This window comes from Meles meles, chromosome 10, assembly GCF_922984935.1.
Source record: "Meles meles chromosome 10, mMelMel3.1 paternal haplotype, whole genome shotgun sequence".
NCBI lineage: Eukaryota > Metazoa > Chordata > Mammalia > Carnivora > Mustelidae > Meles > Meles meles.
Genome location: NC_060075.1, coordinates 54,473,722 through 54,488,164, shown reverse-complemented (window position 1 = coordinate 54,488,164; position 14,443 = coordinate 54,473,722). Strand labels below are relative to the sequence as shown.

At 42.8% G+C, this 14,443-nt stretch overlaps 1 protein-coding gene across 1 annotated transcript in view; it reads left to right on the top strand.

The window, feature by feature from the left end:
• DNAH11 (dynein axonemal heavy chain 11) overlaps positions 1–14,443 on the top strand; it is a 325,583-nt gene that overhangs the window by 135,597 nt on the left and 175,543 nt on the right. Inside the window, exons 36-40 of the mRNA XM_046021406.1 lie at positions 4,201–4,339; positions 8,344–8,436; positions 9,685–9,879; positions 10,811–10,888; positions 12,822–12,958. Of these exons, the coding sequence (XP_045877362.1) occupies positions 4,201–4,339; positions 8,344–8,436; positions 9,685–9,879; positions 10,811–10,888; positions 12,822–12,958 (642 nt within the window). The remainder of the gene's footprint in view (positions 1–4,200; positions 4,340–8,343; positions 8,437–9,684; positions 9,880–10,810; positions 10,889–12,821; positions 12,959–14,443) is intronic.

The window sequence follows — 14,443 nt, the reverse complement described above, 5'->3', positions numbered from 1 at the left end:
TGGACTTGTTTGTGTTATTAGCCTCTTTCCTGGAACGCCAGGGTTGGGGGATCCCTCCAAGTTGAGTGTCGCAGGAGTTCCTTTTAGTAGGTGGTTAACACTCTGTCGTGGAGACACACTCCCGTCTGTGTGTCTTTTCACCAGTTGTAGGATGCTTGGGTTGTTTCCAGTTTGGGGCTCTTAGGAATCAAGCTGCTATGAACATTCATCTACGATCTTTGTGTGAACATACATTTTCTTTTGGGTAGATATCTATGAATGACAGTCTCATGGCAAATGTGTGTTTGACGTCATCAGAGTCTGCCAATCTGGTTTCTAAGGTGGTTGTACTGTGTTACACACAGTCTCACCATCAGTGTATGAGAATTCCACTTGCTGTACGTTCTCATCAAAACTTAGTATATGCAGTCTTGTCGGTTTTAGCCAATCTAACAGATAAGTAGTGGTGTGTCATTGTGGGTGTTGTCTGCTGCATTTCCATGATGGCTAATGATGTTGAACATTTTCTCGTGTAATGTACGGGCCATTCCCACACTTCACTTCTGTGAAGGGCTGTCCTCTGTGGGCTTCCTTAAATTCATGTATCACAAATATGTTTTCTCTTAACTTGTGGCTTGTCCTAATTTTCTTTTTTTTTTTTCCCATTTTATTTATTTTTTCAGCGTAACAGTATTCATTCTTTTTGCACAACACCCAGTGCTCCATGCAAAACGTGCCCTCCCCATTACCCACCACCTGTTCCCCCAACATCCCACCCCTGGCCCTTCAAAACCCTCAGGTTGTTTTTCAGAGTCCATAGTCTCTTATGGTTCGCCTCCCCTTCCAAATTTTTTTTTTTTTAATAAACATATAATGTATTTTTATCCCCAGGGGTACAGGTCTGTGAATCGCCAGGTTTACACACTTCACAGCACTCACGATAGCACTTACCCTCCCCAATGTCCATAGCCCCCTCCCCCTCTCCCAATCCCACCTCCCCCCAGCAACTGTCCTAATTTTCTTAATGGTGTCCATCAAAGGTAGCAGTTTTAAATTTGACGAAGTGCAATTTATCCGTTTGCTCTTTAAAATAGGCTAGTGGAGAAAGTTTGACTGATCCCATGTTGCAAAATTTTTCGAGTATGTGTTCTTCCAGAAGTGTTATTTTATAGTTTTCCTGTCTTTTCTCCTTTTTTCTGTTGATGTGCTGGATGATACTGACTGATTTTTCAAATGCTAAACAATTCTTCAATGTTGTATTCCTGGGATAAACTCCACTTGGTCAGGAGATGCTATTTTTATATTTGTTGCTGAGTTCCATATGCTACTACTTTGTTAAGGATTTTGAAATCTATGCCAGGAGGGATGTTGGTCTGTAGTGTACTTTCTGTATTATCTTTATCTGGTTTTGGCATTAGGGTGACGCTGACCTTGTGTAATTTTCTTGTCTATTTTCTTCAGTTTGTGTAGGGTTGGTATTATTTATCCCTTAAATACCCGACAGAATTAGTAAATGAAGCCATCTGGGCCTAGATTTTCCTTTGTGGAAGTTTTTTCAGTGCTAAACTCAATTTCTTTAGTAGACATGGAGTCATTCAGATTTTTTTTTCTTCTTGAATTAGTTTTGATAATTTGCATCTTTTAAGAAATCTCTCCACAGGGGCACCTGGGTGGCTCAGTGGTTTAAAGCCTCTGCCTTTGGCTCAGGTCATGATCTCAGGGTCCTGGGATCGAGCCCCGCATCAGGCTCTCTGCTCCTCAGGGAGCCTGCTTCCTCCTCTCTCTCTGCCTGCCTCTCTGCCTAGTTGTGATTTCTCTATGTCAAATAAATAAAATATAAAAAAAAAAGAAATCTCTCCACATGATCTAGCTAACTGAATGCATTGGCATTAATTTATGATATTCCCTTGTTATCAGTAGTGAGGTCCTGTGGTCCATGTGTGTCTTGGGTCATTCGTGTCTTCTCTCCTTCCCTTGCTTTGTTGAGCTAGAGGCTTGTCTGTTACATTTTTAAAGAGCTCTCTGCTGTTCACAGTATATATTGTTCTTCACTGTCTGCCTTAAGAAGGATACACTGCCTAACCTATAATGTAAGAACCTCTAGTTTTTAGTATGATTTCTTCTGAGTTTAAAATTTGCTTGTCCATCCATCTGTTTAACCATGTTTCATTTGTATTTTCTTCTCATTTTTATACTTTTAAAATGTGCTTTATTTATTAAGAACTTCTTTTGGCAGATAATAGGAATATTTAAACTGAATTCTTTTCCCAGTCACCTACTCTAGTGTGCTTTACTGAATGTTCTCCTTTCCTCCTAGATCAGCTTTGTCAAGCATGGCAGCTCCGTGATGTCTGTTTTTCTTGAAAAATGATTTCAGAGAATGATATTGTAGCAATGTCATGATTATAGAATACTTTGATTTGAAACTTAAACCTCTATGCAGTGTTTTTACATTTGCCTCCCAGTTCATCTCCTGCCCGTTTTCACTTGGGTCTTAAAGCTTGAAATTGTTTGACGATATTTTCCTGAACTTGGTCTAACTAAAGATATGTCATTGATGTTGGGATGCTAGTACTTGCATCTGCAAAGGTTGAAGGACAATTTGGATGATGCAGGTAGCATTTGTGAGTGGAGGCAGTATGCCTGAGCCTTAAGAGCCCCATGATTCCACCCCTGACCTGCCATGGGGCCTGGGGCGTGTGCTCACCCAGCTCAGAACCTTGGCCTGCACCTTGGCAAAATACAGGGGAGAAGAGTAGCCTCTTCCTGGAGTCGTGTGAATTGAGGGAGAGAGTGCGTGAAAAGCTTGTAGAACCTGTACAGTGGGAAGAAAGTGCTCAGTAAATTCAGGTTGCAATAGTAATGTACGTACCGTGCCAGACAATTTACTACCTTTTCTGTCCCCTATTTGCTGTTGATCTTTACTGTTTCTGTTGTATGATAGAGTACAAAACATGGAGGAAATGCAGGCTTAGTTTAAATAGAAGGACTCAGGGCACAGATGCCAAGAAACTTAGGCATGTTCAGCGTGAAAATTAGATATGCATGAAGCTGACTGTAATTTTATCTGCAAGAGCAGGTGGATAAATATTACTGGACTGTGTACTTCATGATGTCTAAAATCACAGGCTTGCTTGCTTACTTGGTTCCTCCTTTGCACTTCAGCTGAATGGAATTTTTTCAGATGGTGCTTTAAATGGCAGTGGTCTTTGGGGAAGACTTTCTGGAAGTCCCCCTCCAAAAAGGGGATTTAAACGTGACATTTCAGTAAATTTTTATCTTAAAAGTCTAACCATGGGGCGTCTGGGTGGCTCAGAGGGTTAAGCCTCTGCCTTCAGCTCAGGTCATGGTCTCAGGGTCCTGGGATCGAGCCCCGCATCAGGCTCTCTGCTTGGCAGGGAGCCTGCTTCCCCTCTCTCTGCCTCTCTGCCTACTTGTGATCTCTCTCTCTGTGTCAAATAAATAAATAAAATCTTTAAAAAAAAAGTCTAACCATGCTGGCCTCAGGTAGTGGCACACCAGAACTGGCCTGTACCACCTTAAAAGAGCCAATGGTTAAATTTTCATTGGAACTTAAATTTTGGAGTTTGTGGTTAAGCGTGGTTGCTGACAGAAACTAAATTATATGGACATACGGTTGTACTCAAAACAGGTGAGGAGTACTCAAAACGCATCGCTGCCTAATTGAATTTCTGTGTTTAGTATTGATGCTCTCAGGTCCTTTCTGCCTATTTTGTCTGCGTGGTGGTGTGCTACTGGGCCTCTCTTCCCAAGCCCATGTTGCTAGATGGAGGTTAGCCCTGCTGGAGGTATTTATTGCATGGAAACCAGCAAACGTTCTATTTTGGAGAGCTGGTCATTAAACATTGAGGAGCCTAGCGCTGGCCACAGGTAAAGGTGGCCTCTACCACAGGATACCACGTCCCTTTCTGCAGGGACAACTTGAAGGAGTGGACTGGATATACTTAGAGATTTCCCTTAAACTCCTACACCTATTCTTCTACCTTTTTCACACATTCCATGGTTGCCCACGTTATCTACTAACAAATGGGGCATTTTTTTTATTTGAAATGAAGGGTCTCGTTAACTGTGACGGACAGAGGGAATTGTGAGTTGCTTGGGAACGGTGAGAATATGCATACAAATTAATCACTTGATATCAGCAATTTGTACTTACTACCTTATAACATTAGAAAGCTGATTCTCTTACTCACTTTTTAGGCCCTGTGCCATGGTGGCCCCTGACATTGAGCTAATCTGTGAAATCATGTTAGTTGCTGAAGGGTTTGCAGACGCTCGTTCATTAGCCCACAAGTTCGTCACGTTGTACACGCTCTGCAGGGGGCTCCTCTCCAAGCAGGTGAGTGGTTTTTCCCTTGGCTTGGTTTTTACATCCCATTAAAACCGCTTTGGAAATATAGATGCTGTTAGATGTTTCGGAGTAATTTTTTTTAATTTTCTTTAAAATTTTGAAAATCTTTATTGTACAGTTTTAAATTTTTTTTCTAAAATTAAATTTGAGACATTTTAAGTTGACCATTTTTTTTAAAGATTTTATTTATTTGAAAGCGAGTATAGGAGGTGGAAGGGGGGGTTGGCGAGGGGCATGAGGAGAAGCAGACTCCCTGCTGAGCAGGTAACCCAATTTGGGGTGGGCTCAATCCCAGGACCCCGGAATCATGACCCGAGCTGGAACCCAGGATCGTGACCTGAGCTGCAGGCAGACGCTTACCCAGCTGAGCCACCCAGGTGCCCCTTAAGTTGACTGTTTTATTGGTACTTCGCACAGTTTTTAATCGATGGGCTCTGTGATTTTCTTTAACCTTCAGCAACGCTGTAATTAAACATGGAATTTTATGATGTGTCCTTTTCTTGGTGAGAACATTATTTTCTAGTAAGGGATGGCAGGAGTGTCCATAAGAGTCAAAAGAAGTAAAAGCTGATTTTCTGAAGAACCCCTCAAATTTTAAATGAAAATTTCTCTCGTTTTGGTGGTCACGTTTTATTTGCAGATGGTGTTGGCTTTTTTGTTTTTTTGTTTTTACTTTAGCTCTGAAAGTCCCTAGTCTCTGAAGTGGGTCAAACTTACTCTTTACTCTCCTTCCTAGCTTGGATTTTTTTTTCTTTTTTTTTTTTTTTTTTTTTCCAGTATAGTTGAAAATGATGCTACATTCCTTTTAAGTCGGCAGCATAATGATGCCATATCTCTATACGTTATGTCGTGGTCACCACAAGTGTGCCTGCGCCCGTCACCCTACAAGGCTCTGCCAGTACCACTGACTATATTCCCTGCGCTGTGCCTGTATTCCTGTGCCGTCCCTATAGCTTCTTGATCTTTCCCCGAAGCTGCTGATGTGCTACAGAAATGACATCAGTATCAGCCTTGTTATTTTTAAATTCAGCTTCGTGGCCACCTTTGACTTCAGTCTTTTGATGACCTTTCATTAATTCCTGGTGACATTATTTTGCAGCTCTTCCAGCATGAAAGTATTAAAATGCCACAGTTAGAACCACGTAGTTACCTGTACTGACAGAGGTACTCATTCTAAATTACCTGTTGCTGAGGCGGTATTTGGGATGTGAGAGAGAAATTCACGTTGTCATTTTAGATTTACATGGTGGGGGAAGTCATAGTGAATTTAATAATACAGAAAAATGTTTATGACAGTGTTGCATGCAGAAAACAGCATACCAAACTAGATGTGATATACAGCTTACATGTGTTTTCTATTTTAGACTCTCTGCATTGTATACACACTTACTCACACACACATACATATATGTACGTATATATATATACATATGTGTGTGCTTTTTAATTTTTGTCTCTGGGTACTAAGACTGAGTATTTTTTATTTTTCTCCCTGTTTGTAATTTCCGTTTTATTTTTGCAAGGAGTTCATTTTAATTTTATAATGGGCAGGAGTCAGAAGAAAGGGATGTCATTGAACCGGAACAACACAGAGTTGCAACCACATCCATTCCCTGTGGTCCTGTTTAAACATTTAGTGAGCATTTCCTATATCCAAGTAATATGTTTGTTGCCAGTGATCATGATGATGGTAAACAAGAGCAAATGAAGCGAAGCACTCAGATTCCTGGGTTCGGAGGACTTGGGAGATTCAGTTTATGTGAAATAAAATCACGAGAAGTTGATCATAGGTACAAGAGGGAGGTGTTGGGGGTAAAAGAACAGTTGCGAGAAGTGCTCTCCAACGGGACAAGTGTCATGGATGAGATGAGGGGAGGCAGAGAGACCAGGACAGAAGGGCCAAATTAGGAACACTCACTGGTACTTTTCTAAGCTGGAGGGATGGATTTAAGAAGAACCAGTGGATGTCTTTTAAAAAATTATTTATTTATTTAAGAGAGCATGCCCGTGTTGAGGGGGACGGGGCAGAGGGACAGGGAGAGAGACAATCTCAGGCAGACTCTCCACTGAGTGCAGAGCCTGATGTGGGGCTTTGTCTCATGACCCTGAGGTCAAGCCATGAGCTGAAATCAAGAGTTGGACGCTTAACTCCTGAGCCACCCAGGGCCCCCCCCAGTGGACATTTTTTAAATTCAACTTAATTTTTATTTAAATTCAATTAGTCAACACGCAGTACATTACTAGTTTCCAGTGCAGAGTTCAATGATTCATCAATTGCGTATAACATCCAGTGCTCATCGCATCACGTGCCCCACTCAATGCCCATCACACAGTTACTGCATCCCCGACCCCCCCGCCCCTCCAGCAGCCCTCAGTTTGTTTCCTGTAGTGACCAGTGGACATTTTTGTCCGATGGAGTGACACAATGAAGATGGTGAAGATTATTGTAGCACTCGTTGCATTCACATGCTTAGGAGAGTCCCCAGATCCTCTTAAACCTGGGTCCGGAATTTCTCCTACCTCCTCTCCTTTAATGTTCTTACGGCACTGACTAAGCACCCCTCTGGCCTCCACACTCCTGGCTTTCCCCCTCCCCTCCTCACCACAAGCCCTAGTCTCCTTCTGCATCAGTGGCTCTCCACTGATTATTTTTACCGTGACCTACGGCAAAAACTGCTTATTCTGTTGAGCTCAGGAACACAGCCATGTGTGTTATATGCACAGCTGTGAAACAAGAATTTTTACCCAACACTCCTTACCTTTCCTATTTGTAGTGCATTCTGGTATTTTCCATTCTATTCTGTTCTGTTTTATTACCAGCAGAAATGATGGTCAAGACCTACTAAATTGAATTTACTAATGCACTAATGGATTGAAGGACATATTTATACATGGATATATTGTTTCACTGCCCACAAAGCATTAACTCGTTTCATTCCTACAACAGCCCTGTGAAGTGGTTAGATTCTTTTATGTGCCTTTTTATAGACAATGATACTTGGAGAGGGCAGTGATTTTCCCACAGGCATTGTTGGAAGATATCTGAGAAAAGGGTGTCACTCTGTGGGTTGTAGATAAAAGGCAAAAGACAGTATGCCTGTTATATGTGATCAGCCTGTTCACTCATTGTCCCCTTCCTGAGCACGTGCCCTGGGCAGTGCCCCGTGCTGGGACCTAGAAGACAAAAGGGAATAGATCTGGGCTCTGTTCTCCAGGAGCCCTGAGCCTGTGAAAGGCATCTTCCTTCGGGATTATGTAAAAGTCTCAAAGGAGAGGTACTATTTTATCACCAAGTTTCAATACTACAGCTTGGGCTGTGCTCAACACCAACATCGGTGCTGGAGTGTGCGAGTGATGAAGAGGTAGAGTAGGGGTGCCTGGGTAGCTCAGTGGGTTGAGCCTCTGCCTTAGGCTCAGGTCACAATCTCAGGGTCCTGGGATCGAGCCCTGCATCAGGCTCTTTGCTCAGCAGGGAGCCTGCTTCTCCCTCTCTCTCTGCCTGCCTCTCTACCTACTTGTGATCTCTGTCAAATAAATAAATAAAATCTTAAAAAAAAAAAAAAGAAAGGTAGAGTAATTAGGTCAAGTAGAGATCTGGGCCTGGGAGGGGTGGACTCACAGGACTGTCCACTGAGCTGAAGAAGTGGGCCGTGTTTGGAGGTGAAAACACACAGGTAGTTCACTCCTGAGTTCGCAGGTTTCTGCGGAGAAGAGCCGGAAAGGTGACTGGAGCCTGGGGCACCCGCTGCAGCTCAGTGCTGTGGGCAGAGATCTGCTGACAGAGGCAGAGAGCCAGGGGGAAGAGGCAGGAGGAAGCTGAGGGGACATGGTTCTCACAGTGCAAAGAGGAGAGGAAAACACTACTGCACACCCTTAAAGCATGTGTTTATCTGAACTCTTTTTCTTAGAGCTTTTGACTTCTACCTCTGGAATGAGAACCTTACTTCCTCATAAAATGTTTGAGAAAATATAACCTATGTTTTGATTTTTAGGATCATTATGACTGGGGACTTCGCGCTATTAAATCTGTGCTGGTTGTAGCTGGCTCTCTGAAACGAGGAGATAAAAATAGACCCGAAGCTCAGGTACCGCAGTGCTGACTTGGTTCTGGGGCGTGAGTGGCTCAACAGCTTCACAGAAATGAGAGTAGACACCCGGGTGGGACGCCGTGCCTAGCGCAACTTTGAACAAACAGAATCTCTGTTTCCGTAGAACATCCCAAGGACGGGCATTTCTTACGTTATGAATAATAACGATTCCTGAGTATAAGGATATGACTACAGGAAAGAAAAGGGGGCTTTCTAGGCTTTTGAGGTAGCAGCTACAGAAAATATTTTGGCCATCATAATCACATAATTCAGCAATCACTGGTTGATTTCCTCTGAGGAACATTTAGAAAATCTAATGAATTGATTTGGGAAATTAATCCTGAAAAGTCAGTAAAAACAAATCTCATGGGGTGAAGTGCGTCCCTTTCATGGGCGTAAGATGAGTGTGAGGAGTGGAACGGGAAGAACGGTCGCCTGACACCAGTGAAATGCTCAGGTGGTTCGTCACAGCTGCTGGGGCGGTTCCATTCCAGCGGGGGGACAGAAAAATAACTGCCGCCTAATTTTTTTGGAAGCGTTTTTCCTTTATTAAAGAGTGAGAACAGCGGCTCTGCAGCACTGTATATATTCTGTACGGCTTCAGAAATTGAAAACAGTCTATTCCTGTGAGTTGCTTTTCGTGTTAAAGGACACTTACATAATTTCTGCTTCCATAATACTTTTCTCTTCCTTTCAGTCATCATTCACCGCTGGGTAGGGATTTTCTTGCCTTTCTTTGCTATGTTGTCAGTGTTGCTGGGTCGCTTATCTCTTTCTGTAAAAGTCACGCTGATGTTTAAGTTACTGCTTTTAAAAATCTAAAGCCCTCTTTGGTTTTCAGCCAACATAGAACAAATACCCACACTAAAAAGGGTTCGGTTTATCATTCTGAGATTCGCAGAGATTCTCTTTGAATCTTTGAAGACGATGAGCTGATAGGCCTGGTTAATTATATCCTGGAGTTTGAGGATTAAAGAGGGAAGAGCCTTAGATGCTTTGTCAAGATCAAAACAGATAGTTGCCGGAACAGAGCCTCTTCCCTGACTTGAGTCTGAGGTTCGGGATACCAGCAGAGCCTTCTGGTGTTCTGATACGTGAGCTTGGCAGCATTTACCCTTCCTGTAGATAGGGCGCCATCCTAAGGGAGGACCAGTATCAATAGCCCGTGCTTTGGGTACAAGGTTTGAAAATAACATGTCTGGTACACCCTGTATTGGCTTCCTCAATCAAGTGTTTTCTTTCTAGGTACTCATGAGAGCACTGAGGGACTTCAATTTGCCTAAAATAGTAACAGACGACCTTCCCGTGTTTCTGGGCCTGGTTGGTGACCTCTTTCCCGCTCTGGACGTGGCCCGGAGGAGGACACCGCACTTGGAGCGGGCGGTCAGGCAGGCCACCGTGGAGCTCCAGCTGCAGCCCGAGGAGAGCTTCGTTCTTAAAGTAAAAGCAGCGCGTGCTTCTCATGGTGGCTCTAGGGATTTGCTGTGAGAATGACTGCATTTCAGGGGTCTTTAACCAAAACATGAACTTACATATTCTTCGGACCTTTATGCAATCTTCATATTTTCTCTAAAGCTTTCTAAATGGACCGGCTTTACACCAGTAAATAGAAATAATTATTTTAGAGTTCCATTCTGTGAGTAGGACTATGATTAAGTCACGGTTTTAAGTGTGAGCATACTTTTCTTCAGTCCACAAAAATTTCTTTGTTGTTCCTGGTGACATGCACCAGAAATTACTTTTGCTCTTTTTTCTCTCCACCTTCGAGAAACTTACAAGTAAATCCTTAGTACTTGCTTTTAGTGGGGAAAGAAATGTCCACACGTACGACATCTGACTTCAGGGCTTGTGCCCATGCGTGCTCAATTTGGGCACAGTGAATGCACAGATGTTAGAATACACATAGAGAGTATCTACTTTAGATATCATGAAGGAGCTAAGTCATTACTCAGGTGTAGGTCATTAGCCTTGTACTGTTTTTGTTCAACACTTTGTGAAGAGGCAATGGTTTTGTAAGTCATGCCTACCATGTACCGAGGACTAGTGTACCTCGCCCGGCCTGTGGCAGTGACTCGCCAAGGAATGGTTTCTCTCCGTTTGTCCCCCCACGTTGTACTTCGGGAGACTCAGGAGAAACTGTGGTTGGCAGTTGAAACTGTGGTTGTCTTTGAACTTTCCTGGAACGTCATTTTGTCGTTGGGAGCTGGCTTGAGTTGTCAGCCAAGAATTAAGCCAGAAAACCGGTCGAGTTTTTTTTGTTTGTTTGTTTTTGTTTTTTTCAGGGTTGGGGGGTGAGGTTCTTGGTTGTGTTTTTTTGCTTTGTTTTGAAATGACCAACTCATTGAAGGAACCGGTGACTGTTTGGTCACAGGTCGTCCAGCTTGAGGAGCTGTTGGCTGTGCGGCACTCGGTCTTTGTGGTTGGAAATGCAGGCACGGGCAAGAGTAAGGTATGGTAAATTGCCTATTTGTTTTCACCCCTGGAAGGAACACGTTTTGGTCAGGCATATTTTCTTTTCTATTTAAGAGTTCCCTTTGCCAAAGTCCCCCATAATTTTGAGTTAGAATCTGAGATTCTAATACAGCTTTTTTGATCAATGGACGCTATTATTTTCTTTTTTCCATATTAGCAGCAGGGAGAACGCAACACATAGAACCTTGTGCTGAAATAGGAAAAGCAAGCTGAGAGAAGATTGGGCTTTCCATATTCATCAAAACTACTTTTTTCTCTCTCCCAAGTTATTTTAGATTCTCCTTCCCATATCAGTAAGAAAAACCCAAATATTTTCCTTCAGTACTTTCTCAGAAACAGAGCCCTCTATAGGGGTGAAAGAAACGTTGAAAAGCAAGGGAGACAGCAAAACCCACATTTTGGGGGTACCTGTTATGTGCTATGCTGGATGCATTACGTGTGTTTTATTGTGCACGGTGATGGTATGCTCTGGGTATTATTATCTCCATTTTTACCTCACTGCTTGATTTTGTTTGATCTTACCAATAATCCTGGCAACATACTTATTTTCCTTGTTGGCAGACAGTCTATGCAGAACTGCCTGCATTTTAATTCAGGGTGCTTGGGTATAAACATACTGAGTAGCCAAAGACTAAAAATAATCAGACTGGGCATATGAGACTTTAGAGCATGGGTGTGTACAGAACTTGCCAGGATTTAGATCTGAACCCAAAGTGGAAACAATTGCAAAGGGAGGCCTGGTATCAGAACTTTCTAGTGAAAAATGTAATAATTGAAATATTGAAGTGGATAACTGATAGACCTGTAATTATTTTGTTAGAGGAAGTTTCAGATGTGGGCCATGGTTCAGGGAAGGATAAAATTAAATTCTATAATTTCCAGTAGATTAATGGTTTCTAAAAATACAAGCTTAATATTCCTAAGGCATTCAGTTTCTTTCATCTAGTCTCCACTGATTGTGTCCCAGCCAACCTTCACTTAAGCTGATAGAACTAGAACACTGGGACTCAGGACCCGGCTACATAGCCACTTACTCTCCCAAAGTACTTGGCAGTTGTTGATCAGCCCTCTGGAGGCCTGTGGATTGATTAGCATGATGCAGCTCTAAAATAGAAGCCATGACTTTTGAGAGCAGGCAAAAAGGATATTTGGGGGAGATAACAGAGCTAGGGTGTCAGTTACTTAAACAGACCTAGAAAAAGCGTCTACTTGGTGAATCTTACTCAAGGCTTTTTCTCGGTCATCTCGATCAGAGTTTCTCAGCTGTGCTCACGGTTCCCGTGCTGGCTCAGATTACTCTTGGTCGTGGAGGCTGCCCCGTACGTTCGCCACAGGCTCTTGAGCTGCTCCCATGGCCTCTGTTGAGTAGCACGCCCTCTCCCTCAAGTGCAGACCATCTCCATCTGAGAACCGTGGCTCTAGGTCACCGGGTGTTAGAACACGTCCCCACTAGCATCACGGGCATCACCTGGGACGTTATTAGCCATCCAAATCCTCAGTCCCACCCTAGACCTGCTGCCTTAGACGCTCTGGGATTAGGCCCAGCCGTCTCTGTCTTAACACACTCTAAGCCATTCTCATGCGCCTGCGTACAAGCAGCCTGGATTCCCCCACATGAATGGGAACACTTGTTGACTTATTGCACATGTGGTGAAAAATATTAAATGATAGAGTGACTTCCTTTAGTCTACATGGTTCCAAGAATCCAGTGAAGAGATCCTTAGAGATGGTAGGATTACATTTTTCAAGATGGTTATGAAAATGTGCACATGTCCGTTTTTCCCCATACTGACTATACTCAGGATGTCTAGGAACGTAACATGAAGAAGAAAATTCCTTTAGAAATGATTTGCTTTCCATTTTCCTTACAGGAGTATTAATTTTCTTAGCTTTTTCCTTTTTCCCTTCAGATTTTGAGAACATTGAACCGAACATATGTTAACACAAAACAGAAACCTACTTGGACTGACTTAAACCCCAAAGCTGTGACAACAGATGAACTCTTTGGTTTCATACATCACGCTACTCGAGAATGGAAAGATGGCAAGTAGTATTTCCCCTTTACAAGTGCTAACATTTTTCTTATCCAGAAAACCATTTCTCAGTTCAGGCCAATTTCAGTCATAGTTGTAGATTTATTGTTTATGTGTCAGCATTATCGGAAATGGAGCAGCTCACAGCAGCATTTATAACCAATAAATTAAAACCAGATTTGAATAAGTGGTCAATTTGTATTCGGCAAGTTTGCACTCAGCTGTGTATTTTATCCCATGTCAGTTACATCGGGGCTCCCTGTAAACCAGGCAAGAAGTGAACTTGAATGCCTCAGGAGAACCTGTGAAGTATGGGATGCAAGACACAGACTGAGTTTCAGACAGACACTATTGTAGGTCTGTATTGCCAGAAACAGAAGTTAATGGGACATGTTCCTTGTCCTGAAAGTGTTGGCAAACAAGCAGATCCTCTTGTTACAATCTTACTTCCCATTTCAGTAAATGTACAAACCTGGGCACCATCTTTGAGTCCTTTCTCCCTTTCACGCTGTGCATTCAGCCTCACAGCAAATCCTGTAGGCTTTACCTTTAATCTGTTGTCTTCCGGTACCATTTGCCTTCTCTGCCTGGACTGTCACCTGTGGTCTGTATTTGTGCCATCGTCCCTGCTCTTGTCTCCTTGCAGTTCATTTCCCACACAACAGAATGCGCTCCTGAGAATACAAATTCTCTGCTTGCAGTTTCCAGTGGGTTCCATCTCCCTTAGAATCCAGCCTTAATCCCAGGCTTACAAGGTTCTGTGTGATTAGATCCCTCATCCCCCAGCTCTGGTCTCATTTCCTATGCTATGCTCCTCACCTACCATCATCCATGCACTCTGGCCTCCTTGCTCCTCCTTGAACATGCCAAGCGTCTTCCCATTGCGGGATCCCCGTGCTTGATGTTCCCACTGTTTGCAGTGCTACAGGTAATGTGTGTGTCTTAAGGTAAGGAAGTGTCTGGTCCCGGTGCCACCTCAGAGAAGGCTTCACTGAGGATCCTGTCTATAGGAGCACGTCTCACCCTTCTCGGTTTTCTTACCATGTGTGTGCCTATTTCCGTAATTTGGGGGCAATTGAAACTCGTTCTTGGCCTTTCTGTCATTTTTTTCTAAAGGATGGTGGCATAAAAGGACTAATACCAGTTTATGCTGAAAACCTGTGTAAGCCATTCAGATCCGTGATCATTAGGAAAGGTGGCTGGCTTTTTTTTTTTTTTTTTAAATAAGTTGTAGTAGGTTTTGCATACTGTCATTTATCTTTGCACAAAATACTTCGCAGGAAATGAAACTTTCCACATATGTGCATCAAAACAGTTTTTCTCACAATATTATATACTTGAGTTTTGAAAAAAGCAATGATTATTACATATATCATGTAATGTACGCAATACCTGAAAAAGTAGGGACAGCAAAAAGGACTGTGTGTTTAAAATATTTTTATCGGGGTGCCTGGGTGGCTTAGTCAATTGACCATCCAACTCTTGGTTTCGGCTCAGGT